The following is a 27492-nucleotide window of genomic DNA, read 5'->3' as shown; positions in this document are numbered from 1 at the left end:
ATGCCATCGCATTTACTAGGACGGGTGGAAATCAGAAAATTCACGATATGATTTTATCACATACTTAAGTCTCAATACAATATTATTATAATGTTATTTTAAAGTTATGATATGCTGAGTATCGCGATAAAATATATTGTGATATGTTGCAATTCATTACCTTTCTTTTTTCAACTGTAAATTATGTCCCTGAAGGAAAACTTTCTCAAGATTTGTTTAGTAGGCTACCAAAAGTTTAATTTGTATTTGTCATATTAATAATTTATATATCATGAAAAATCTGGCACTGTGTGAGGACACAGTATTGCCACATATTATCGCGATACTATGCTGTATCAATTTTTCCATCACCCAGAGCTGAAGTGACACCTTCACAAAGCTTGTTTTATCTAAAATATTAAAATATAAAAATACTAAAGGAAAAACATGGAATTAACCCGTCAGATAAATGAAGTGGGGTAAAAATGTACAGTATCGTGAAAAGAAAGCTACTTGGTCACATTACATCAGTGGAACTATTTTTTGCTGCAGTACAGCAGTTGTCCACTGGTCAGAAATAATATTTGTAACATCCGTGTATTCAGCCACAGTCTACACATCTGTGTGCTATTTTTATCGGCCATATTTACACATCCAGGGTGTTTGCCCGGCTGGTCTGTCCCTGCAGCCCCGGCAGTCACGCCTCCTCTCCCGGGCCAGTCCTCCGCCGTGCTCCGCCCTCTCCATAGACCTTACCCCACTCCTCCTTCTCCTCCCCGTACTCCTCCTGTGCTCCAGCCTTCGACGAAACTTCAAAGCTGACATCACAACCATTAACAGCCGTCGGATATATGTTTCCACACCGAGGGATGCAGTGAGCCGAGAGACGCGGAGTTTACGCCGGCATGTGAAGCTCCTCTGGCGAATGAATCTTGAGACGTTAGCGGGAAGATGAGCTCTTAGCCGACGGTAGGAAAACTAGCTTAACTATCCCTCTTTTTTCTGCCCCTCGTCGCATGGACATGAAAACAATCACGGCCCTGACTCCTCGGTAAAAGCTTTTAGTTCGTTATAGGCGAACATTAACGTGTTTTATAGTCATTAAAGTTCAAAACGAGTGGATTTAGCGGTGGTTAAAGTGTTTATTTTGCGTGTTTTTACCGCAAACTTTTACAAAACCACAAACTGAAGTTCAGTCCAGTGACGTCACGGCGAGCCTCAGGAGAAAGAAGAGGCCACTCTGTCTCATCTTAATGAAAATGGTTAATAAATCAGTTTTAATTCTTAAAGTAAGAGCTTTATGTCACGCTAATTAATTAAAAAGTTAATTTTATGATAGATAAAATGCCTGTTAGTTAAAGGAGACATGCTAATGTGACCACAAGTTTAAAATGAGACCAGATTTTAACTTCAAACTGAACACACACGATCAATCTGCTATCAAATCAGTTATTAACTCTCTGTTAGTGGACAATTAATCGACTAATCTGCGGCTCTAAAAGTAAATCTGATAAGGGACTGTTCGTTACTTGTGAGGGGTGGTTGCATAAATTCTGTCTGTACTTGTATTTGAAATTAAATAAAGTTTATTTTAAAAAAAAAAGCAAAAAGGGGGAGGCATGCTAGATATTTTTTTTATAGTAGGTGGGAAGGGACTTTTTTATTTCGTTTATTTAATTCTGGTTTAAGGGAGCTGCGTTCAAATTTAAATGGTTTTATCTTGTATTTGTTTTAGTTTAACTTTAGTTTTTTAAAGCCATAGCCAGCTAATGTAAGAACAGATATAGTTGTAATTTTAAATTTCTCAAGCCCAGTTAAGACCAAAGATTCTCGACAAGAGAAACCATTTTGGAATGTTACTGAGAAAAGTTGCAGCGGTAAGAACTGGCCGGTCTGAGCTCGACTCAAGCTGGCTTATGGTGTCACTTGCAATTCAGCTCGTCAAATCACTGGTGGCTGGTTTTAACGCATAAGCCTGGTCATTTGTTTCTAGTGAAGTCCGCTGGTCACATCAAAATGGCCGTAGACAGCGTGCTTGCTTGCGGCTCTGCTTGGTGCTCCGTCCCCGCCGAGCCCTCTGTTTCTGTCCTCACGGTGTGCCAGTGTTGGAGGATAGGTCACTGCTGCTGCTAGCTGTATGTGCTTTAGGGCTGCAACTAATGTCAATTATATGTCGATCTGTCGATTATTTCTTTGATTAGTCGACTAATCATTTTATCGAAAAATGTGTTAAAATGTTGAAAAAATGTCAGTCTGTCTCTCCCAAACCCCAAAATTATGTCATCTAATGTCTTGTGTCGTACTCACGCCAGAAAGTTTTAGTTCACCGTCATGGGAGAGTGTGTAAAGCTGCCAATATTCGAACGTAAGAAGCTGCGATAACACTATTTTGGGGTCACCGATTATTTTAATAGTCAATTAGTCATCGATAAGTTGACTAATCGTTGCAGCCCTAATGTGCTTATGCCCCCACACACACATTTTCATTGACTGATTAATTGGTGCTGGTTATTTATGTTCATCACAACTACAAATGCAGCTGTAGCCAGTATCTCATTATCACTATCCTCATTCATATTTTAAGAAGTTACAAATATTTAGAACGTTGTATAATGGTGCATTGCAAGTAGTTACCTGTTTCAACTCGATTCATCTTTGGTCTGAACTGGGCTTTATGGTCCTTGGTAGGGCTGTACCTGACTCAGAATTTTGTCAGTCAGATTTGTCAGATTCTTTTGTTTTCTTCCATATAAAGTTTTAAAGTTTCAACAGGGCTCATCGGAACGTTCAGTGTGATAGTGCCATTCATGTAATATAGTAAACAAGCTAACAGTGCTAATGGTAAATCAGAAATGTGCAACAACTTTTTTGCCAACACTAGAAATCAAACAAAAATCAGAGACTGTGTTTTAGTAAGTACCCGTGAGCTGTAAATTCACCACTTCCAAGCAGAACAGAGAAGATAATTTTAACTGCCGAAAATAACGAAAAACGAATGCTCGACTTGAAGCAATATCAGTTGACTGAGGATTCTCCAACTGACCTTGGACGCACCATGTGCGACGAATGCTTCCGTCAGAAAAAAACATAATCAGATCTGAGCTTAAAATGGTGATAAGTCATCAAAATCTCTTTATTCAACATCTTATTTAAAATTTGGCTAGAAATAAACCGTTTACGAGTAGACTATAAAACCATCAGGATCATGCATTTTTCATCAGTCACCAATGAAGGCTCAAGGAAAATAAGTTTAGCTTCGGGGAAGGTCAGATTAAAAAATAGCAAAACAAAAGTAAGTCACACCCCAGCCACCTCCCCCCGCTGATAAATAATGAACAGTCCCTAAAGATCCTTTAAATTTGACTGAGCCGGGCACTTAGTAGTTGTTGGTACTCTCTGGTTGAATAGCTATTTAAAGGCAACACTCTTTCCTCTCAATAATCTCAAACGTACGTTTTTTTTTGTACGTTTTTTTGGTCAACATAATATAGTACATCATATAGTCACCTCATACATAATTATCAGTCTAGCTCTTTTTAAAAGTTTCTTTTTAAATTTGATAAAGTCTGGAATATGAGAATAAATCCTTTGTCATCAAGATTTTTTGTTTGATCAAATTTTTATTGATTATATAAAACATGCATACAGAGAGGAACAGACTTAATGGGACATATATAACCGACAAACATATACTCACCCCACTGGACTACACTCCTATAGTAGCAGCAGCACGTTTTTGCTTTCAACAGCTTAAACTAACCCATTTACATTTTATTTTGTGCCATGTGTCTTTGCAACACACTGCAGAGAATATCCAGAAAAGTAAGTAACCATTGTTGTCTCTACAACTAATGCTGGGCCTGCCAAGGAAGAGCAATCATTTTTTTGCATGCTGTTAGGCCAGCTGTGCTCGCCTTTACTGAAATGTAAATACCAATAAAGAGTCCTCATTCAACAGTAAAACCAATAGCGATCATGGTACAGAGCATTTCATAATGTCTGAAAGACACGAAGAGACACAGCTGCAAAATCTAAAAGCTTTGGACATTCTTATACCCTATGCAAACATGTACCACAGCCTGTCATCAGGATAAATTGTAGGTATGTAGCAGTTATTTTCAGTGTAAAGTTCATTTGGAATTTCCCTGCATTAATATGTGAAAGAAGAACTCAGCTTGTGTTTGTAACTGATGTGGGATGGACCAGATGTTTGGTATGAAGATGAAATAAAAAACTAACTATAAAACACCATCAATCTTAAAAGTAATGGTAGTTATTATTCAAAAGAACAGGATTGAAACTTGCCATCATTCACAGGGAGATCTTCAAGAGTAAAGTTAACCCAGACACTAAGAAGAAAAAGTATTTTGCCTTTATGATATTCTGTAAGTGTAACCTTCTGTGTAACCTGTGTTCTAAGTTTTGGTGGTGGAGTGACCAAAGAGGAACCAGCATGACTATCAAAACCCGGATTTCTAATTTAAAAAATACTTAAAACACAAGTTTTGTCTGTAATCCCAAAGCATCATTTTCAATTATAGCTTGTACACAGTATACAGTAAAATGTTAATGTTTGTGTACTGTTGTGTGTTACAGGTTCACCACCAAAACTTGTCTGTTCTCCTGCTAGCTGAAGTGGTGAGTTTATCTCCTCCTTGTAGTGTTTGTGTGGTTTCAGCATAACCCCACAGAGAGAACAAAATGTTTACACTCAGTGTGATGTAATGGGAAACAAAGAGGTTGGTGAACTACAGTATGATGACAAGCAACATCCAATAGATGAAATGAGTTCCAGAGAAGCATTCAATTATGCCTTTTCTTTAAAAAGATCAAACACTAGCCAGTTACTGTGATGTATGACATGACTTTATGTCCAGAGTGTTCGCTGGGTCCTAGAAAGTATTTGTAAAGTATTTAAAGTTGCTAAATAGTAGTGGCAATTGTGCAGCTTTATATGGTCATCTTAAAGGGACAAGTAGTAGAATGGCTGTCTACTGACTTAATGCCATTTATATCATATTATGTACTACTACTTTTCCACTTTTGTATGACACACTATTTTATGTATCTTTGTTTTTTATATATATATATATATATATATATATATATATATATATATATATATATATATACAAGTACATATATATATATATATATATATATATATACTGATGACTTTTTCTAAATCGTACTTTTATGACGTATGTGCTATGGCTTTTTAAGGATGTTTTTATGACATACCATACTATCACTTTTTTTAAGGATTGGATTTTTTTAAGCTATAGTATGACTTTTTGGGGGGATTTTTTTTTTTTACATACTATACTATCGCTTGTTTAGGGAATTTTTATGACTACTAAACTTTTTTCGTCACATTTTTATGACATACTATACTATGACTTTTTATGGGATTTTTTTTTTTTACATACTATAGTATGACTTTTTTTAAAGACATTTTTATGACATACTTTTTCAGTTAGATTTTTTCTACACACTATACTTTGACATTGTTAAGGCATTTTTTCGACATACTATACTATGACGTTTTTGTCACTTTTTTAAACATTCTATACTATGACGTTTTTGACATACTATACTATGACTTTTTTAGGGCATTTTTATGACATACTATACTATGAACTTTTTCGACACACTATACTATCAGGTTTTTTTTTTTTTTTTGACATACTATACTGTGACTGTTTTGTCACGTTTTTCGACATACTATACTATCACGTTTTTAGCAGTTTTTTTGACACACTATACTGTGACTTTTTTGTCGTTTTTTTTTTTCAACATACTATACTATGACTTTTTTCGACATACTATATGGTGACGTTTTTATCACTTGTTTTGACACACTATACTATGATGTTTTTATCAGGTTTTTTTACATTCTATACTGTGACTTTTTTTGTCACTTTTTTGGACACACTATACTATGACTTTTTTGTCACTTTATTCGGCACACTGTAATATGATATTTTTATCACTTTTTTCGACATACTATACAATGACGCTTTTATCAGTTTTTTTTGACACACTATACTATGATGTTTTTATCAGGGTTTTTTTTACATTCTATACTGTGACTTTTTTTGTCACTTTTTTGGACATATTATACTATGAATTTTTTGTCACTTTATTTGGCACACTATAATATGACGTTTTTATCACTTTTTTCGACATACTGTGACTTTTTTGACACACTACTATGACGTTCTTATCACTTTTTTTGACATACTATACTATGATGTTTTTTGTCACTTTTTTCAACACACTATACTATGACTTTTTTGACACACTACTATGACATTCTTATCACTTTTTTTGACATACTATACTATAAATTTTTTGTCACTTTATTCGGCACACTATAATATGACGTTTTTATCACTTTTTTCGACATACTATGACTTTTTTTGACACACTGTACTATGACGTTTTTATCACTTTTTTGACATACTATACTATGATTTTTTGTCACTTTATTTGGCACACTGTAATATGACATTTTTATCACTTTTTTCAACATACTATACAATGACGCTTTTATCAGTTTTTTTTGACACACTATACTATGATGTTTTTATCAGGTTTTTTTACATTCTATACTGTGACTTTTTTTGTCACTTTTTTGACATACTATACTACAACTTTTTTCAATATCCTGTACTATGACGTTTTTATCACTTTTGACATACTATACTATGACTTTTTTGTCACTTTTTTTTACATACTATACTATGACTTTTTTGTCACTTTTTTCGACACTGTACTATAACATTTTTATCACTTTTTTCAACATACTATACTATGAATTTTTTTGTCACTTTATTCGGCACACTATAATATGACGTTTTTAATCACCTTTTTGACATATTATACTATGACGTTTTTATCACTTTTTCGACATGCTATACTATGACTTTTTTGTCACTTTTTTCGACACACTGTACTATAACTTTTTTATCACTTTTTCAACATACTATACTGTGACTTTTTGTCAGTTTTTTCAACATACTATGCTATAACTTTTTTCGACATACTGTACTATAACTTTTTTCGACATTTTTCGTTTTTATCAGGTTTTTTTTTTACATTCTATACTGTGACTTTTTTGGTCTACTATACTATGAATTTTTTGTCACTTCATTTGGCACACTATAATATGACGTTTTTATCACTTTTTTCGACATACTATACTATGACGTTTTTATCACTTTTTTGACATACTATACTATGACTTTTTGTCACTTTTTTTCGACACACTATACTATAACATTTTTATCATTTTTTTCGACATACTATACTGTGACTTTTTTGTCACTTTATTCAGCACACTATAATATCTATACTATAACATTTTTATCACTTTTTTCGACATACTATGACATTTTTATCAGGGTTTTTTTACATTCTATAATGTGACTTTTTTTGTCACTTTTTTGACATACTATACTATGACCTTTTTGTCACTTTTTTCGACACTATGCTGTGACGTTTTTATCATTTTGTATGATATACTGTACTATGACCTTTTGTAATCACATTTCAATGACGATCACTGACATGACATTTCCTTGGCATATTATACTATTCTTTAATAGATTGTTTTATCCTGCACAGTGCTGACGTTTGACTGACCTGCAGACAGTAATAATATTTTTGAATCATATTTAAATGTTCTGCCAGTTTAACAGACAAAATCATTCAGTTATATGTTTGATTTAAACTTAAATTCTGTTTTTTAGTGGTTTGTTTGCAAGTGTTTCTTTTTTCTTTCAGTGCCTGTGGATTCAGTCATGGCTCGTGGTTGCATCTGCTGCGTTAAATACATGCTCTTCCTCTTCAACCTGCTCTTCTGGGTAATAATTACACACACACACACACACACACACACAGAGTCAGATGTTGTTACCGTAAATCAGTAGTAAGATCGGCATACCAGTCAAAGTGTTTTATTATCATTAAATCAACAGGAAGTTTCTCAGTTTCCTGTGTTTGTGTTTTTCAGCTGGGTGGGTGTGGATTGTTGGGTGTGGGCGTGTGGCTGTCAGTGTCTCAGGGCAGCTTTGCCACCTTGTCACCCTCCTTCCCATCGCTCTCCGCCGCCAATCTCATCATCACCCTCGGCACCGTTGTCATGGTGACAGGTTTCCTGGGTTGCCTGGGTGCCATCAAGGAGAACAAGTGCCTACTGCTGAGTGTGAGTATACCACAATACCCATCATTCATCACAAGTGGTGTTGTTTGAGTGTATCCTCTACTCGTGTTGTGTTCAAGTTGTGTTGGAATTTTTATGGTTGGAGAATTTTGGAAGAAGTCGTGTTGTCTAACTTGACTACAGGTATTATTGTGCAGGTAATATGAGTAAAGTCAGGATCCACCACCAAACTCCATGTTTATTTTTTATCATTTGCATCTAAAAGCTGATTTGAAGTGTATTTTTAAGTATTTACAATGTTTTGCATTGACATAATGCAACATCTTTGTATCATGCATGTCTGCTTGCGTTGAAGCCCTTTTAATCCGACACTTTACCTTGTTTTCTTCAGTTTTTTATCGTTCTGTTGATCATCCTCTTGGCCGAACTTATCCTCCTCATCCTGTTCTTTGTCTACACCGACCAGGTACGACTGTATAAAAGAATAGTCGCATTTATTATCAATCATCCCCTGCTGTAGGAGAGTGTGCCTACATATCCCATGACCCACCTCTTCACCCGTGTTTGTGCAGGTGAGTGAAAATGCCAGGCGGGACCTGAAGGAAGGACTCGTTCTGTACAACACAGATAACAACGCCGGCCTGAGGGACGCATGGAACACCATACAGGGAGAGGTATAATATATATTATAATAATCAAGTACTTGTTGTTATATATGGTATTTTGTTTAGTTATTTTTAGACTTTATAATTCAGCTACAGCTTCTTTACCTCAGTGTTGAGTTAAATAAAGTTTGTTTTGCCTTCTGTAAAAAAAAAAATTAAAAAAAAATTTGACTGTTTGTGTCTCTCCTGTGTGCGCATCAGTGGCGATGTTGTGGTGTGACCAACCACAATGACTGGTACACCGCCCTGCATGAGAACGTGGTTCCCGACCGCTGCTGCCAGCAGGTTTTCCCAGGCTGTGGGCGCAACGCCTCCAACACCTTCTGGACACGGGTCAGTGTGTGTGTGTGCGTTTATAAAGTCTTGTTGTACTCTGTAACATGTCAACTCTAAAGAAGTAGTGCAACATTTTGGGAAACACACTTATTTACTTTCTTGTGGAGATTTGCTTGATACCGCTCTGTTTGTGTGCAGTATATGAAGCCACAGCCAGAGGACAGTGAGCTTAGCTTAGCATTAAGGCTGGAAACAGGGAAACAGATTGCTTGACCGTTTAAAAAAAAAAAAAAAAAGTCTACTAGCAATACATGTTTCAATTAGTGAGCTTTTATAGGTGCTTATAGGTTGGGTTTGTTTTACCTTTTAGACAGCTAGCTGTGTCTATCTTTTAAGCTAAGCTAATAGGCTGCTGGCTACAGCTTAATACTTACTCTACGGACATGAGAGTGGTATCAGTCTTCTCATCTAACTCTTGTACCACAGTCAGCACCCACTCACCTGGTGTACTTTTACAACATTCCTGTGTCCATCAAACTTAATTACATGAAATCCAACACAAAAGACACCACCGTAATCACAAGTAGAGACAAGATCAAAAAACAAGCAAGTCATGGTTCTTAACTTTTAAATCATTTCCAGTTTTATTCGGCATCAAGTAAGGCAGAAGTTTAGAAGTTTATTGTCTGAACAGCTTTGTATGGAATCAACAAATGCAAGAGTCCTAGCCTTAAAGTGGATACCCCTCTGACGTGCAGTACTTTCCTTCCTAATTACTGTTGGTGTGTGTTTTCAGGGTTGCTATGATAAGGTGGAGGAGTGGCTGGATGACAACAAACACCTTTTGGGAACCATTGCCATGTGTGTGTTGGTCATACAGGTAAGCAGCTCTTTATTAAGCACACATTTTTAACATCACATTTATTTAGCTGAAGCGTTCATCCAAGGTGACTTACAACAGTTTCATTCAATCATGTGGATACAATCCAAAATTGTAAGAATAATGCAACTTCATCAAATATGTAGCATCGCCTCAAGAGCTATATTTAGAGACAGTAAGAGATACAGAGTGGTTTGTTGTTATTTATGGATCACAGAGATGTAGGCAGGGAGGACAGCTGGGTCCTTGCAGTCTTCTCAGTGGTTAAGGACAGGTTTTGGAAAGGGACGCCTTCCCTGAAAGAAGAGCAGCTTGGTCTTGTTTGGGTTGAGCTTGAGGTGGTGTTCAGACATTCACTGATAGAGGTTTGAGTCGCCACCTGGGTTTCAGACTGTGGAAAAGACAGTGTGTTTAGTGTCATGCTAGTAAATAATGGAGCCATGGGACATTAGAGAAGATGGGCAGGGAGGTCTAGAGTTGGAAAACAGTAGTATGTACAGAGGACTGTTATAGAGGAATGGAATGTATACACATGTCAGATATTGACGGAGTGAAACCGTACTTAGCCTGTCCTCCCAAATAGCCTCACTCAAAGCACTCCAGTGAAAGACTTTCTACTTCTTTTTTTTTTTTTCAATTACATGCCTTACAATGAAAATCTTTGATGGCATACCACACTTTGACGATGTTGTGGCATACTGTACTATGACTTTTATATGGCACACTGTACTGTCATCTTTTTATGTTTTTATGGCATGCTATACTATGACTTTTCTTTTCATGATTTGGGACGACATACTATACTATGACTTTTCTTTTCATGATTTGGGACGACATGCTATACTATGACTTTTTTTCATAGTTTTTGATGACATGCTATACTATGACTTTTTTTCAGGATTTTGGACGACATACTATACTATGACTTTTTTTCAGGATTTTGGATGACATACTATACTATGACTTTTTTTCATGATTTGGGACGACATGCTATACTATGACTTTTTTCATCATTTTGGACGACATACTATATTATAACTTTTTTTCATCATTTTGGACGACATACTATACTATGACTTTTTTTCATCATTTGGGACGACACACTATACTATGACTTTTTTCATCATTTTGGACGACATACTATATTATAACTTTTTTTCATAATTTTGGACAACATGCTATATTATAACTTTTTTTCATCATTTTGGACGACATGCTATACTATGACTTTGTTTTCATCATTTGGGACGACATACTATATTATAACTTTTTTTCATCATTTTGGACGACATACTATACTATGACTTTTTTTCATGATTTGGGACGACATGCTATACTATAACTGTTTTTTCATGATTTGGGACGACATGCTATACTATGACTTTTTTTCATGATTTGGGACGACACGCTATACTATGACTTTTTTTCATGATTTGGGACGACATGCTATACTATGACTTTTTTCATCATTTTGGACGACATACTATATTATAACTTTTTTTCATCATTTTGCACGACATGCTATACTATGACTTTTTTTTCATCATTTTGGACGACATACTATATTATAACTTTTTTTCATCATTTTGGACGACATGCTACACTATGACTTTTCATCATTTTGGACGACATGCTACACTATGACTTTTTTCATCATTTTGGACGACATGCTATACTATGACTTTTTTTTTCATGATTTGGGACGACATACTATATACTATGACTTTTTTTCATGATTTGGGACGACACACTATACTATGACTTTTTTTCATGATTTGGGACGACATACTATACTGTGACTTTTTTTCATCATTTTGGACGACATGCTACACTATGACTTTTTTTTTCATCATTTGGGACGACATACTATACTATGACTTTTTTTCATCATTTTGGACGACATGCTATACTATGAATTTTTTCGTGGTTTTTGATGACATACTATACTATGACTTTTTTTTTCATCTTTTGGACGACATACTATACTATGACTTTTTTTTTCATCTTTTGGACGACATACTATACTATGACTTTTTTCATCATTTTGGACGACATGCTATACTATGACTTTTTTCATCATTTTGGACGACATACTATAACTTTTTTTCATCATTTTGCACGACATGCTATACTATGACTTTTTTTTCATCATTTTGGACGACATGCTATACTATGACTTTTTTTTCATCATTTTGGACGACATACTGTACTATGACTTTTTTTCATGATTTGGGACAACACACTATACTATGACTTTTTTTCATGATTTGGGACGACATGCTATACTATGACTTTTTTTCATCATTTTGGATGACATGCTATACTATGACTTTTTTTTTCATCATTTGGGACGACATACTATACTATGACTTTTTTTCATCATTTTGGACGACATGCTATACTATGAATTTTTTCGTGGTTTTTGATGACATACTATACTATGACTTTTTTTTCATCTTTTGGACGACATACTATACTATGACTTTTTTCATCATTTTGGACGACATGCTATACTATGACTTTTTTCATCATTTTGGACGACATACTATATTATAACTTTCTTTCATCATTTTGCACGACATGCTATACTATGACTTTTTTTTCATCATTTTGGACGACATGCTATACTATGACTTTTTTTCATGATTTTGGACGACATACTGTACTATGACTTTTTTTCATGATTTGGGACAACACACTATACTATGACTTTTTTTCATGATTTGGGACGACATGCTATACTATGACTTTTTTTCATCATTTTGGATGACATGCTATACTATGAATTTTTTCGTGGTTTTTGATGACATACTATACTATGACTTTTTTTTTCATCATTTGGACGACATACTATATTATAACTTTTTTTCATCATTTTGGACGACATACTATACTATGACTTTTTTTCATGATTTGGGACGACATGCTATACTATGACTTTTTTTCATGATTTTGGACGACATGACTTTTTTTCATGATTTGGGACAACACACTATACTATGACTTTTTTGCATGATTTGGGACGACATGCTATACTATGACTTTTTTCATCATTTTGGACGACATACTATATTATAACTTTTTTTCATCATTTTGCACGACATGCTATACTATGACTTTTTTCATGATTTGGGACGACATACTATACTATGACTTTTTTCATCATTTGGGATGACATACTATACTATGACTTTTTTTCATCATTTGGGACGACATGCTGTACTATGAATTTTTTCGTGGTTTTTGATGACATACTATACTATGACTTTTTTTTCATCTTTTGGACGACATACTATACTATGACTTTTTTTCATGATTTGGGACGACATGCTATACTATGACTTTTTCATGATTTTGGACGACATACTATACTATGACTTTTTTTCAGGATTTTGGACGACATACTATAGTATGACTTTTTTCAGGATTTTGGACGACATGCTATACTATGACTTTTTTTCATGATTTGGGACGACATGCTATACTATGACTTTTTTTTCATCATTTGGGACGACATACTATACTATGACTTTTTCATGATTTTGGACGACATACTATACTATGACTTTTTTTCAGGATTTTGGACGACATACTATAGTATGACTTTTTTCAGGATTTTATACAACATACTGTACTGTAGGGCATTAACAGAAAAGTGGATTTGTCGACATCAGTTGCAAAAGTCGACACCCCCCGGGAGGAGTCGACAAGTCATGTGTTTTTTCCCCCTCTCTCTCTCATTGTGCTTGTGTACGGAATGCAATCGCTGCCTCTGAACATACTCGGGCAGAACATATGCAGAACGGATTCCGCGGAGGTCCGCACGGACTCAAAGCGGACGTCCGCAAGCCCTCAGTGCGCAAAGCTCAGATTTTACGACTGCACGTACCAGTGACTGCTCGGCATGTATTTTTCACATCGCGGGGATTTTTCACGGACATTTTTACAGGAAACTACAACGCGGAAGTGCGCTCGACTATGAAAGCCCGAATGACTGCGGACATTCCTCGCGGAGTCCGCGCCGCTAATAGTACGCCTGAGTATGTTCGGGCCTGAGTGACAGACACACATCACATGTGTGGAGATACTTCACTTTCCTCCGCCGTGTCAATGTGATGACGTCATCAAATGGCTTGTCGACTCAACTTAGACTTTATTGACAGATAAGTCGACCTGAAAAAAAATCAAAGTCGTTAATGCCCTACTGTACTGACTTTTTTTTCATGATTTTGGACGACATACTATACTATGACTTTTTTGACTTATATGACTTATGCTATAAAGATTTTACACTTGCTTGAGGTGGTTTTTTTTCTCTTTGTCAATAAAAAGTTTATCCAAACTCTCAAACACGTATCTTATCTCTTTTTAACATAATTTTTGTTTTGTTTTCCCAGCTCCTTGGTATGGCTTTCTCGATGACGCTTTATCAACAGATTCACCGAGCAGGAAAGAAGTACGAAGCCTGATGGGATGACCACAATTATTCCAAACTGTTAATATTGGTTACATAATCACATTTTGTTCATAGTAAAAAACAGTTATCACGTGTGCTACTGCAACCTTTTATTTCACATTATTTCTGTCTATTAAACCAGTTTTTCTTATGGTTAGCTTTTTAAATTTGTACTTTAATGAGTGATTTTTGTAATATTTGTGATTTGCCTCTGACAATCAGAACAAAGAGAAAAGACTGAGACTTTTTGGTTGTTAAAAGCCATGCCTGTGGAAAAAAAGCACATTGTATGGATCTATTAAGATTTAAAAAAAGCATTGTGTACTAACATGTTCAATAAAAGCACTCTTCAAAAATGTGATAATGTTTTGTTTCAGGTTGATAATTTCTGACACGTTGACCTCATTGCTTGTGTTTTCTTTTGCTCCTGCAATCTGAACTTTAAAGTTTTACTATCTGCTTTCACCCTGATGGTCAAACAGCAGCTCTTTGATTAGACAGATAAAAGCAGGGTGAGCAGCAGGTCATTTCACAGCTTCAACAAAGATGAAACCATGTCAATCAATAACCTGTTTGATCACTTGAGGCGCAAAATATTTTACCTGTTTCTGAAGTGCTAAAATTACTCCTGTTTGCTGTAGTCACTAAATAACTGATAACATATTGAGAGCAGAGGGGGTTTAAGTACTCAGAAAGTATCAGATTGTCCCAGCCAGTAATGGATGCATTTAATGAGAATGCACTGACGTTCCAATTGTGGGCTCAAAGCACTGAGAATCGCTGTTTGTTCGGTTTACGGCTAGAGGGGATACTACTTTTGTTGGGACTAAAAAAGTCATAGTATAGTATGCCCAAAAAAGTGATGAAAACGTCATGGTATAGTATGTCGAAAAAAAATGACAAAAACGTCATAGTATAGTATGTCGAAAAAAAGTCATACTATAGTATGTAGAAAAAGTGATGAAAATGTCATGGTATGGTATGTCGGAAAAAATGACAAAAACGTCATAGTATTGTATGTTGAAAAAAGTGATAAAAACGTCATAGTATAGTACGTCGAAAAAAGTCAGTATAGTATGCCTAAAAAAGTCATAGTATAGCATGCAGAAAAAATTGATGAAAAGTTCATAGTACAGTATGCCGAAAAAAGTGATAAAAACGTCATAGTATAGTATGTCGGAAAAAATGACAAAAATGTCATAGTATAGTATGTTGAAAAAAGTGATAAAAACGTCATAGTATAGTATGCCGAAAAAAGTCATAGTATAGTGTGTAGAAAAAAGTGACAAAAACATCATAGTATAGTATGTTGAAAAAAACTGATGGAAAGTTCATAGTATAGTATGTCAAAAAAAGTCATAGAAAAAAGTCATAAATATGTAGAAAAAAGTGATGAAAACGTCATAGTATAGTATGCTGAAAAAAGTGATGAATATGTAGAAAAAAGTGATGAAAACGTCATAGTATAGTATGCTGAAAAAAGTCATAGTATAGTGTGTAGAAAAAAGTGACAAAAACATCATAGTATAGTATGTTGAAAAAAACTGATGGAAAGTTCATAGTATAGTATGTCAAAAAAAGTCATAGAAAAAAGTCATAAATATGTAGAAAAAAGTGATGAAAACGTCATAGTATAGTATGCTGAAAAAAGTGATGAATATGTAGAAAAAAGTGATGAAAACATCATAGTATAGTATGCTGAAAAAAGTGATGAAAACATAGTATAGTATGTCGAAAAAGTCACAGTATAGTATGTAGAAAAAAGTCATAGTATAGTATGTAGAAAAAAGTGCTAAAAACGTCATGGTATAGTATGTTGAAAAAAGTGATGAAAAAGTCATAGTATAGTATGTCGAAAAAGTCATAGTATAGAATGTAGAAAAAAGTGATGAAAATGTCATGGTATAGTATGTTGAAAAAATTGATGAAAGTTCATAGTGTAGTGTGCCGAAAAAAGTGCTAAAAACAGCATAGTATAGTATGACGAAAAAAGTGATGTAAACGTCATAGTATAGTATGTAGAAAAAAGTGCTGAAAACGTCATAGCATCGTATTTTGAAAAAAGTGATGAAAACGTCATGGTATAGTATGTTGGAAAAAGTGACAAAAACGTCATACTATATAGTATATCGAAAAAAGTCATAGTACAGTATGTCGAAAAAATTGATGAAAAGTTCATAGTATAGTGTGCCGAAAAAAGTGCCAAAAACATCAATAATATAGTATGTCGAAAAAAGTGATGAAAATGTCATAGTATGTAGAAAAAAGTGCTAAAAACGTCATGGTATAGTATGTCGGAAAAAGTGACAAAAACGTCATAGTATAGTATGTAAAAAAAAAATCATAGTATAGTATGTAGAAAAAAATGATGAAAAAAGTCATAGTATAGTATGTCGAAAAAAGTCCTAGCTGAAAAAAGTCATAGTATAGTATGTAGAAAAAAGTGCTAAAAACGTCATGGTATAGTATGTCGGAAAAAGTGACAAAAACGTCATAGTATAGTATGTCGAAAAAAGTCTTAGTATAGTATGCTGAAAAAAGTCATAGTATAGTATGTAAAAAAAAGTGATGAAAAAAGTCATAGTATACTATGTAGAAAAAAGTGCTAAAAACGTCATGGTATAGTATGTCGGTAAAAGTGACAAAAACGTCATAGTATAGTATGTCGAAAAAAATGATGAAAACGTAAAAGTTTAGTATGCCGAAATAAGTGATAACGTCATCGTATAGTATGTCGAAAAAACTGATGAAAAGTTCATAGTATAGTATGTCGAAAAAAGTCATAGTATAGTGTGCCGAAAAAAGTGCCAAAAACATCAATAATATAGTATGTCGAAAAAAGTGATGAAAATGTCATAGTATAGTATGTAGAAAAAAGTGCTAAAAACATGATAGTATAGTATGTAGAAAAAAGTGCTAAAAACGTCATAGTATAGTATGTCGGAAAAAGTGACAAAAACGTCATAGTATAGTATGTCAAAAAAAATCATAGTATAGTATGTAGAAAAAAATGATGAAAAAAGTCATAGTATAGTATGTCGAAAAAAGTCCTAGCTGAAAAAAGTCATAGTATAGTATGTAGAAAAAAGTGCTAAAAACGTCATAGTATAGTATGTCGAAAAAAGTCCTACTATAGTATGCTGAAAAAAGTCATAGTATAGTATGTAGAAAAAAGTGATGAAAAAAGTCATAGTATAGTATATCGGAAAAAGTGACAAAAACGTCATAGTATAGTATGTCGAAAAAAATGATGAAAACGTAAAAGTTTAGTATGCCGAAATAAGTGATAACGTCATCGTATAGTATGTCATAAAAATTGACTTTAAAAAAGTCATATGTCCAGATAAAGTCATGATATATTATGTAAAGAAAATGTCAGAAAATTTCGCAAAACGCCATTCTACAGTATGCCATTAAAAAATTCAAAAGGAAAAAAATGACAGTACATTATGTCATAAAAAAAATCGTAATGAAAGTCAAAGTGTAGAATGCAATAGAAAAAAACATAAAGTGATAGCATGGTAAAAAAAAACAACTTTAGTATAGTATGTGATAAAATGTATAAAGCGTAAAGAATGTGTATTTTTTCAATCATATGCTGGCTCCCTCAAAAAAATCATCAAAACTTATATTTGTTTAAAAATACTTTAAAATGCGAAACTCAGCTGTTGGATTACTAAAGATTTCTCCTGGGCTGCCCACCTGCTTCCAGAGCCTTTCACACATCTCCAAATGTCAAAATGTTTTCTTATAATCTTTGTACCTTTCTATCAGAATCATTGACAGTGCCATCACTGATTCACCTCTGGTTATAAGTCCATGGTTTTGTCATTGTCAACGACAACGTTGCCTTTGATGACGACATAGCGGATGAGCTCCTGATGTCCTCCCAGCTGGTAGATGAGATGCTCCCATCTGTGATCAAACATACAGGAGAGAGGATCTGTTTTATATCACATATAAACACACAAAGAATTCAGTTATCAAACAGTGAACACTAAAGGTGTGTCATTTGTAATATAAAACATCTATAGACAAGCTGCGTAGATTTAAATCACACAGATTGTCTTATAAGCATGACTCTACATAGAGTAGTTAGTTTTATCTTTACTGTGTATGCAAAACAAAATAATGTAAACTTGACTGCTTTACCGTGTGGTGTTGAGGATCAGCAGGTCTCCATGTTTGTTGACCTCCAGAGAGCCATGTGTGTGGGAGCGTCCGAGGGCGTAGGCGGCGTTGATGGTTGCCGCAGTCAAAGCCTCAGGCATGGACATCCTCATGTTGACACAGGCCAGGTGCATGACGATTGGCTGAGGCGGGACAGGACACAGAGAGAGGACGACACAGGTCAACAGAGGACAGAGACGAGACTGTAACCATCATGCAACACTCCTGTGGTACTCACCATGGAGCAGCAGTAGGCGTTGGGGTTGAAGTCGCTGCCGAGGGCGACAATCACTCCTGCTTCCAGCATGTGTCTGGCCCGAGGCTGCGGCAGCCTGAACACACACACACACACACACACACACACACACACAGATTATTGAACAACTCACAGCTATGAGGAGTGTGTGAGCATTTGTGTGTGTTACATAGTGCAGAGGAAGTATTTATATCCTTTACTGAGGTAAAAGTAAAAAGTAAAGTAAGTAAAAATAATTTAAACAATTATTTAAAAAAAAAAAAAAAGCAAAAAGTTCAATAAAATATTAACGATAAAAAAATGTAATTATTTTTAAAATAGTTGCGAATTTATTTTCCGTAAATGGAATCAGAACTGTCCACTCAAAGTTCAAGTCCCTCAAATTTGTACTTAAGTGCAGTGTTTGAGTAAATGTACTTAGTTACATTCCATCAGTGTTACAGTACCGTAGGATGTAAGCTGTGGTCGGCAGAAGGACGGCTGCGGTTTTAGCTGTTGCCATGGCAGCAATCCCCTCGTCTGTGACCTCCTCCAGGTGACTGATGGCTAACGCTCCGAGCTCTGCACCCAGCTGACACACACACACACACACACACACACACACACAAAGATAATTAGCATAATGCTTAAAACTTCTTGCAGCCAGTTGCTGAAACAGTTGTTCAATGAATTGATTAGGTTATTGACAGAATATTTAACCGATTATCACTGAAGTCATTTATCAAGCAGAACTGCAGACGCCTCAGATATGAGGATCTGCTGACTGAATATCTGAGTTTTGGTCTGTTGATATGAAAAACAGTTTAGAAATGTGTCCTCAGGTTGTGGAAAACAGTGATACTGACATTTTTTCCTTTTTTTTGACCAAAACCGAGCAAATATTGGACTTGCATCCATCGTACCGCTCCACGTCTGCTGGATGCATGAGTTTACAGCAAGCAATACTTGGTGCAGTTAGCTAAAACTAATTTAATATAATTCATCCATCCATTTTCATCCGCTTATGTGGGGCCAGGTCGCGGGGGCAGCAGGTCGCAAAGCACCCCAGACGTCCCTCTCCCCAGCAACACTTTCCAGCTCCTCCTGGGGGACCCCAAGGTGTTCCCAGGCCAGATGAGATATGTACTCCCTCCACTGTGTTCTGGGTCTGCCCCGGGGCATCCTACCAGTTGGACGTGGCCAGAACACCTCTAACAGGAGGCACCCAGGAGGATCCTGATCAGATGCCCGAACCACTTCACCTGACCGCTTTGGACACAAGGGAGCAGCGGCTCTACTCCGAGCTCCCTCCAGGTGTCCGAGCTCCTCACCCTATCTAACACCCCAAGGAGAAAACTCATTTCCACCACTTGTACCCATGATCTCATTCTTTTGGTCACTACCAAAGCTTTGCCTTCTGGCTCAGCTCCCTCTTCACCACAACAGCGCTGCAATAAATCCTTCAGGTTTTTTTTAGGTGTAAGTGATACCTGAGCAGAGTTCATGGGATGAAGCTCGTCCCCGTGAAAGTTGATGTTGAGGCCCATGTCTTTGCCGGCCTGCAGGATGGAGCGAGTCGAGCTGAGGTCAAACACTCCCTGCTCACAGAACACGTCGATGTTGTCGACCCTCAGAGTCCCAGCGGACATCTTCTCTTTGAGCCGAGGCAGCTGAACCTGCAGGATGTCCTTTGTGGCCTCTGCTACCGTCTTCCCTCTGGATGAAGGACAGAGAGGTTTACTTTATTTTCAGGATGTGATGTCACAAGAGATGATGTTGAGCAGGGTCCATACTTGGGCACAGCGTGGGCTCCACAGTAGGTCGAGGAGACATTGATGGGCAGTGTGCGTCTGGCCTCCTCAATCACCTCCAGCATCTTGAGCTCAGTCTGCAGCTCCAGGCCGTACCCGCTCTTACACTCCACCAGGGTCGTTCCTGCTCGCTGCATCCGCACCAGCCTGCCGCTGAGGGAGGCCAGCAGCTCGGAGGAGCCGGCAGCTCGAGTGTGCTCCACCGTGAAGTGGATCCCTCCACCGGCACGGTGCACGTCCATGTAGGTGGCGCCTGCCAGCTGCAAGAGAAACATGCTTTTCATTTACAGCTCCAGTTGTAGAGGTAAGAAACTGTCAGAACATGATTTACCTTCATTGCAAATTCATGCACTCTGTCACCAGCCCAGACCGGATGAGTGTGAGCGTCAACCAACCCTAGAACAAGAAGCTTCTTAAAATGCAAATCACTTACATTATGTATGTGTACAGACAGTCCAAAAGTACAACTTGCATGTAAAGCAGAAACCATAAAGATCAGAGCAGATCCTCACCAGGCAGGACACACATCCCTGTAGCATCAATCACTTTATCAAAGGAAGCTTCAGGATACTGAGCTGCGATCACCTCTGCAGGCCCCACAGCTTTAATCAGCCCGTCACTGGGTGAAGAAATGAGCTGATTTAATGACACTTAAAAGCAGAGCTGGGATCTGAACGTGTAGCTGAGGTTAAAGTTCAGCTTTGGTCTTTTGTCTGCTCCAGAGGCCCGGCTGAAAACTGAAGGGGACATACTTATGTCCTAAAATTGTCCATTTCTCGCTGTCAGTCCAAAGAGAGATTAAGAAAACATTTGGGATTGATATTCCTTTACATCTACATCATTTTGTACTGGGATTAGATTACAGCTATGAACGTAGGTACAGATACATCTTTAGGAAAGCTCTGCGCGCTGCACCCAGTACAAAATGTTTGGATGAAGAGCCCCCTGACGTTACAATGTGGTATGTCAAACCATTGGAGAGATCATCACGTGCTGAGAGGAACTCTGGAGATGTTTGGAAGAGACTGGGCCCCAAAATCAATATACTCTAAAGAAGAGTGGTCTTAAGAGTCGTAAGTATGGGCGTATCAAATATAACAAATATATACTTTGTGGCTAACATTGGGTTTGTCTGAATCATGGGTTTTTGTATCATATCACCCCTTTATTGTTTAAACTAATAAAAATATTGAGAGAGAAAAACACTTTTATTGGAGAGCCTTGAGTTTTAAGTTCGTTCAGACTGTCTTTTATTTATATACTTAAGTGTTTTTATCAGTTATGTAAAGTCTTTCAATGAAACACGTTACATTTAAGGCCTCTGAGGGGCGAACAGAGAGAACTTATAACAACAACCAATGTTCCAGGTCCACGCAAAATAAAAATACATACAATATAACATAAAATAAAATGACAAGAAAGTCATAATCCATACTTCAAATAAAGATTAAAAAAATCCCAAATTAGAAAGATGTCCAGAATGATAACAAACAAACAAAAAATATCCTCTCTCAGGTATGTCTGTCATGAGTATAATTAATCCATTTATATAAACAATATGTTTTTTTGTTAACACATGTGCTTCTGAAAAATAAAATAAGACTTGCAAGCAATCTTTGTTCCACCATAAGCCATGCTAGACGTTTGTGCATGTATAGAATATTGGACCTATTGCCACACTGGAGGGCAAGACGGGCTGCTTTATTCTGGACTATTGGTAATTTTCTCAGATCTTTTTCAGCAGCATTTGACCACACAGCATGGCAGTAGTCAAGACTGGATAGAACCAGTGCCTGAATCACCTGGACCACAGAGGCACATGTTAAATACTCAGCACATCTCCTAATCACCGCTAACCCCCTCCCCGTTTTCTTAGTTATATTACCTATATGTGATGACCATGATAAATGAGTGTCCAAGGTAACACAGAGCAATTTTATTTCATCCACCTGTTCAATTTGCATTCCTCTCAATGAAAGATTTAACTTTAGTTTTGCCTGCAACATATGTTGTGAGCCTAATACCATGCACTTTGTTTTAGAAATGTTTAATACCAGTCTGTTGTTTTTTATCCAATCTGCTACTTGTTGTAACTCTTTGTTCAGAGCCACAGACAAGTCCTCCACAGTCGACACCGACATGTATAATGTTGAATCATCTGCGTACATGGCCATATTTTTTCCCTTTCCAGGACCAACAGCAAGTCATTTGTAAATATTGTGAATAATAACGGCCCCAGACAACTCCCTTGTGGTATCCCAGACTGTACCTGTTTTGTGTCAGACGAGCTACCATTATAAAAAACTCTCCGTGTTCTACTGGATAAATAGCTCTTTATCCAGTTCACTGCAGAGGGTGAAAAACCATATGGCATCAATTTCTCTAATAATAATTAATGATCAATTACATCAAACGTGGCGCTGAAGTCTAACATCATGGATCCCACCAGTTTTTTTATTGTCAATTTCCATTGGACAGTCATCCATCATTTGTGTTAGTGCTGTACAGGTTGAGTACCCTTCCCTGTAAGCATGCTGAAAGTCTGTGTTAAGTTTATTTTCAGAAAAATAGCTCTGTATTTGGTTGAAAACTTTCTCCATAATTTTGGCTAGCACCGGAAGAATGCTTATAGGGCGACTGTTTGTACCTGTCCAATTGATCTTTGCATTTTTTGGTAATGGAATAATTTTAGCCTCCTTCTAGACTTGTGGACATACACCGCAAGCTATACTTTGATTAATAATATGAGTAACTGGAATAGCCACCTGATTTGCTGAAGTTTTCAGCAATCTACCATCCTAGTGCGCCACCTCGTGTACAAACTACAACACTGCATCTCTTTTCCAAGTAGTCACCATAAGTTAAACATGAATCATAACAAATGCAAAGAATGTTACTGTGGCTCCATCAAGATATTTTAAAAGTTGTTGTTTTCATGTCTGTTTTAATTATTGACATGGTAAGCATCTGGTGACTATAAAAACTATAATTATTATTATTATTAATATTATGATAAAATATTTCACATATCAAAATATCCACTGGTATTTAGGACACTTAAGAGTACAAATTTAATATAAAGTAGTATTTAATACATGTTCTTACCTGTAAACATTTTACAGGTGTCTGCAGTTATCTGACACTTAAATTTAATGCTTTTTAAGGTCTTTTTAGGATCATTTTAAAACAAATTTAAGACTGATTTCTAGACAAATCATGTTTTTCTTATTCAAGCATTGCAGGTAAGTATAAAGGTAACTAGTTTGTATGAGGTCCTGTGCAGAGGAAGGTTTTTAGAATAGGAATATGATTATTAGAGTGAGTTAGGTTAATCTACATTGACAGGTGAGTGCAAGTATAATGTAAAAGAACAGAATTAGGGTCAGTGGAAAATCACAAATGTGAACCTTTAAACAGGATTTTGACTCATTTTGACAAAAATAATTTAAAAGATGGATACATTTAGATAAATAGATCAATTAGATAAAATGGTTGCAGTAATTACTGTCTCACAAATTATAGCTGCTGCGCACCGATGGGTCGGGTCCGGGCATTTTTAGGCAATTCTGAGCAACAAGCAGAAGAATTGGAAGACATTTAGCAACACAATCTGCCTTTTGCATCAGCTGAGGCTTGAACTCACAACTTCTGAGACTAAGAATCAATTTCTATGTCACTGAGCTAATTAGTCAGTGACAATTCATGTGTAGCTTCACAAATTGACTAAGCCAGACATGCAGGTTTAGCAGCCGTCCATGCATGGGAAGGCAGATTTGAAACCACTGTAAAAAAAAAAAAAAAAAAAAAAAAAAAATCAGTTATTAAGACAAAAATCTGAAAATACACATATTGCATCTAGACAGCATGGAGATGTTGGTAATTTGTTTGTAACAATGATTGATTTGCTCCATAAGTGAAAAACTGATGTTTAAAATTGCCATTTTTACATTGACTTCAATTGTTCACATTAGAGCAAAATTCAAAATGCTGTCAAAAATTCAGTTTTTGAGATAAAATTCTGAAATTTGCCACACATCATCTACCATGACTCTAGAATTTTGTCATTTTTTTCATGAACATTGAAGATTTATTTAGCAAGAATCTGCATGTATATGTTTACAGTACCGTTTACAGTCAAACATTTTGATGCACTGTAGGCTCAATTTTTGATAAATCAACAATCTGAGAAACACAGTTTTTGTAGGACAGTCTGAAGATGCTCTGTAGCAAGTTTGGTGTCAATTGAGCAAAAATTGTGGGAGGAGATAGGTTTAAGAAGTTTTACAGTTTTTGAAAAAAACAGAGTGATGAACTTCATGATTTTTAATAGGTTTAAATGTACAAAAGTTTCTTCAGTATTGGGGCTACAGTTTGATGAAAGTTGTGAAGTTGTAGCACGTATGGTTGATTTGTTATGAATTTTTGAAGTTTTGAACTTTAGACGCTCGCTGTAGCGCCACCATCAGGACTATTGGCTTGAGTTTACAGCTGAGGATATCTGGCATGAGACTGGACCTTTGTGCAAAGTTCGGTGAGTTTTCGCCCATGGGAGGTATGATTTCCTCGGAAGAAGAAAGCAGAAGAAGAAGAAGAAGAAGAATACCTAGGATTACAATAGTGTCCTGGCAGCTTAGCTGCCCAGACCCTAATTAACTTATAATTCAAACAAAACCAAATCCTACCTGTCGTACTCAATAACCAGCCTGTAAAACCTATATTGTTAACTGTGCGTTTTTAATGGTGTATTGTGTTTTGTGTCTGTATGTACCGTTGATTTTGGAGATTTTATTACACAATTTGATAAGTGTTAAGGCCTAATAGTTATAAGATTAAATTTACCTGACATGCTGATTCAAAGTGATATTATTGGACAAAAAATAGTCATAGAACAGACAATTTTAGCTATCCAGTGAGTTTCTGTTGTGTAATGACTCACTGTAGCCTCTAAGGGGCACTAATGAGCATTATTTTATACTCTAACATCCCCTTTGGCATCTACTGAACAAAAAAAACCTCCCCATCCTGCACCAGCATTCAGGTATGCAGGGCAGCTCTACAGGTGAGAGGCAACACTGTCTGAGTCACATTTCCTCAGTAGCTCAAACAGAATTGAGCAGAAGGTGACTCCACGCACTCGTCACATGCTGTGCAGTGATCTCAGATACCTGTCAGTGTGGTGTAGAAGACTTACCTCCCAATCACCACGCTCCCATTTTCAACCACACAAAGATTTTGCATCCCATGTTTGATCTTGTATTTCTCTCCATTGTTGCAGATGAGAACCAGCTGTTTGGCGTTCTTCACCAGGAGCCTGTGACCACTGGACATTTTGATTCATCCGCAGCAGACACACTTCACTTCAGAGTCACTGGCTTCAGACTAATTTGGGAACAGGCAAATATTTGTCCTGGGGAGAAGAGTTTAAAGTGCACAGAGAGAGGCGGTGCTTCACACAGACATCACACACAACCAGTTAACCAGTAATACTTAAAGACGTATTTCACTGCTGCAGGATGGACTTTACATTAAACTGGGCCGTGTAGGAAGACTACCACTACCACAACTACCAGAATGCACTGCATCGGACTAATAAATGCTCTTGCTTGACATGACGTAGTAAGTTTCCCGTCCAAAGACAGCATGGCAGCCAGCTAGGCTCAGTAAATGACAATCTACACATCTGACAGTGATGTATTCCTTCAAGATGATGATGGTGATATTACCTAGAATAAATGTTAAAATAAAAACATAAAGCTGTAACTCTGCCCCCAATGAGACGAATTTGGGTTTTGCTTCATGGTGATGATACTAACAGGCAGTTAGGGACAAATACTGTCTCAATAATAAGGTTAAGTTATTATTAAAGTTATTTGTGCATCAAATATATCCACAAAATAAGACACTGGAGCAACAAGGAAACAGAATCTTGGTCCATATTTGATCAGCAGTGCTTAGGGACTGTTCTTTACTTGTGAGAGGAGCGGGGTGGCTGAGGGTGTAACTTCAGTTTGGTCTTTTTAACCATCCCCAAAACTAAAAATATATTTCCTCATGGCTCCCTGAGTGACTTAGAAAATGCATGAACTATCTAACTGTATTAGATTTACTTATCCTTTGACGTTTGAAAGTTAGAAGTTGAAGACAAAATCCTGAAGTTGAATAAAAAAAAAAAACCTAGGATTTTCTCATGTCATGCACGCTGCGAAGTTTGTGCCAACAGTTTATTTTTGGCCATATTTTAAATGAAATGTAGAATAAATTTTTAACCTCAGATTTGTTTTTTTTTTCTGATGGTAGTGTTCATGCCACATCATGAGTTCAAGGACTGTTGTAAATTTGAAAATCAAAAAAACCCAGCCATTTTAAGTCGAATGTCCCTCTCCTGAGTTGAAACAAAAAAAAATTTGGACATGTCTCCCTTTTTTGTGCCACTCCCTCCCCCCTTGGAAATATCAAACAGTCCCTTAGTTTTACGTGTCATCAGAGTTTGGTCTGAGTTTCAGAAAGAGACAGACGGGCGGCTCTCTCTCAATCTGAAGTTTAAGCAACAGCTCTAAAGCCGGTGAAATTTGAGCTGCTGGATCAATAAACACTCCCGCTAGTGAGTGACGTAAACGTGTTTCCTTTTAACAGGTAAACAGTTCACTAAGATATGTTTCTGAAGACATTTTAGGGAAGAAATAGGAAGCACTACAAGTACTCTCAGTCACTGAAATTTGAGCTGAGAGACGAGCAGGGAGATCTGGCAAGATTTAACGTACTTCATTTGCACATACGACCCACGCTGTGATGACACAAGGGCCGCTGAAAATCAGCAAAGTTCCCTCTTTAAAGAGGAATTTACGTACACTTC

General features: G+C 36.4%; 2 protein-coding genes across 2 annotated transcripts; one reads left to right on the top strand and one right to left on the bottom strand.

Moving 5' to 3' along the window:
- The first annotated feature begins 757 nt into the window (after positions 1 to 757).
- Positions 758 to 14779, top strand: LOC117249558 (tetraspanin-9). The gene is made up of 9 exons (XM_033615286.2): positions 758 to 948; positions 4576 to 4617; positions 7768 to 7847; positions 7997 to 8188; positions 8538 to 8612; positions 8719 to 8820; positions 9013 to 9144; positions 9884 to 9967; positions 14365 to 14779. Exons 3-9 carry the CDS (start codon positions 7785 to 7787, stop codon positions 14434 to 14436), a joined length of 720 nt encoding a protein of 239 aa, XP_033471177.1. The 5' UTR covers positions 758 to 948; positions 4576 to 4617; positions 7768 to 7784; the 3' UTR covers positions 14437 to 14779.
- Positions 9700 to 26043, bottom strand: amdhd1 (amidohydrolase domain containing 1). Its single transcript, XM_033615285.2, has 10 exons — positions 25831 to 26043; positions 21152 to 21258; positions 20971 to 21035; positions 20622 to 20899; positions 20319 to 20544; positions 19296 to 19420; positions 18832 to 18925; positions 18576 to 18736; positions 18227 to 18338; positions 9700 to 10358 (listed from the first exon to the last, which is right to left on the bottom strand). The coding sequence occupies exons 1-9, from the start codon at positions 25965 to 25967 to the stop codon at positions 18233 to 18235; spliced, it is 1299 nt and encodes a 432-aa protein (XP_033471176.1). The 5' UTR covers positions 25968 to 26043; the 3' UTR covers positions 9700 to 10358; positions 18227 to 18232.
- Between the last annotated feature and the right edge of the window lie 1449 nt (positions 26044 to 27492).

This window comes from Epinephelus lanceolatus, chromosome 23 (assembly GCF_041903045.1).
Source record: "Epinephelus lanceolatus isolate andai-2023 chromosome 23, ASM4190304v1, whole genome shotgun sequence".
NCBI classification, from domain to species: Eukaryota; Metazoa; Chordata; class Actinopteri; order Perciformes; family Serranidae; genus Epinephelus; species Epinephelus lanceolatus.
The sequence above is the reverse complement of the archived record's forward strand: the minus strand, read 5'-3'. Positions and strand labels throughout refer to the sequence as shown.

Bases quoted from the DNA above. Each gene is read 5' to 3' on its own strand.
- LOC117249558 (XM_033615286.2), top strand. From the start codon at position 7,785: ATGGCTCGTGGTTGCATCTGCTGCGTTAAATACATGCTCTTCCTCTTC. The intron at 8,189-8,537 runs GTGAGTATACCA...TGTTTTCTTCAG, and splicing joins ACAAGTGCCTACTGCTGAGT to TTTTTTATCGTTCTGTTGAT. The intron at 9,145-9,883 runs GTCAGTGTGTGT...GTGTGTTTTCAG, and splicing joins CCAACACCTTCTGGACACGG to GGTTGCTATGATAAGGTGGA.
- amdhd1 (XM_033615285.2), bottom strand. From the start codon at position 25,967: ATGTCCAGTGGTCACAGGCTCCTGGTGAAGAACGCCAAACAGCTGGTT. The intron at 20,900-20,970 runs GTAAATCATGTT...TTTCTCTTGCAG, and splicing joins TGCATGAATTTGCAATGAAG to CTGGCAGGCGCCACCTACAT. The intron at 19,421-20,318 runs GTATCACTTACA...TGTGTGTGTCAG, and splicing joins ATCCCATGAACTCTGCTCAG to CTGGGTGCAGAGCTCGGAGC.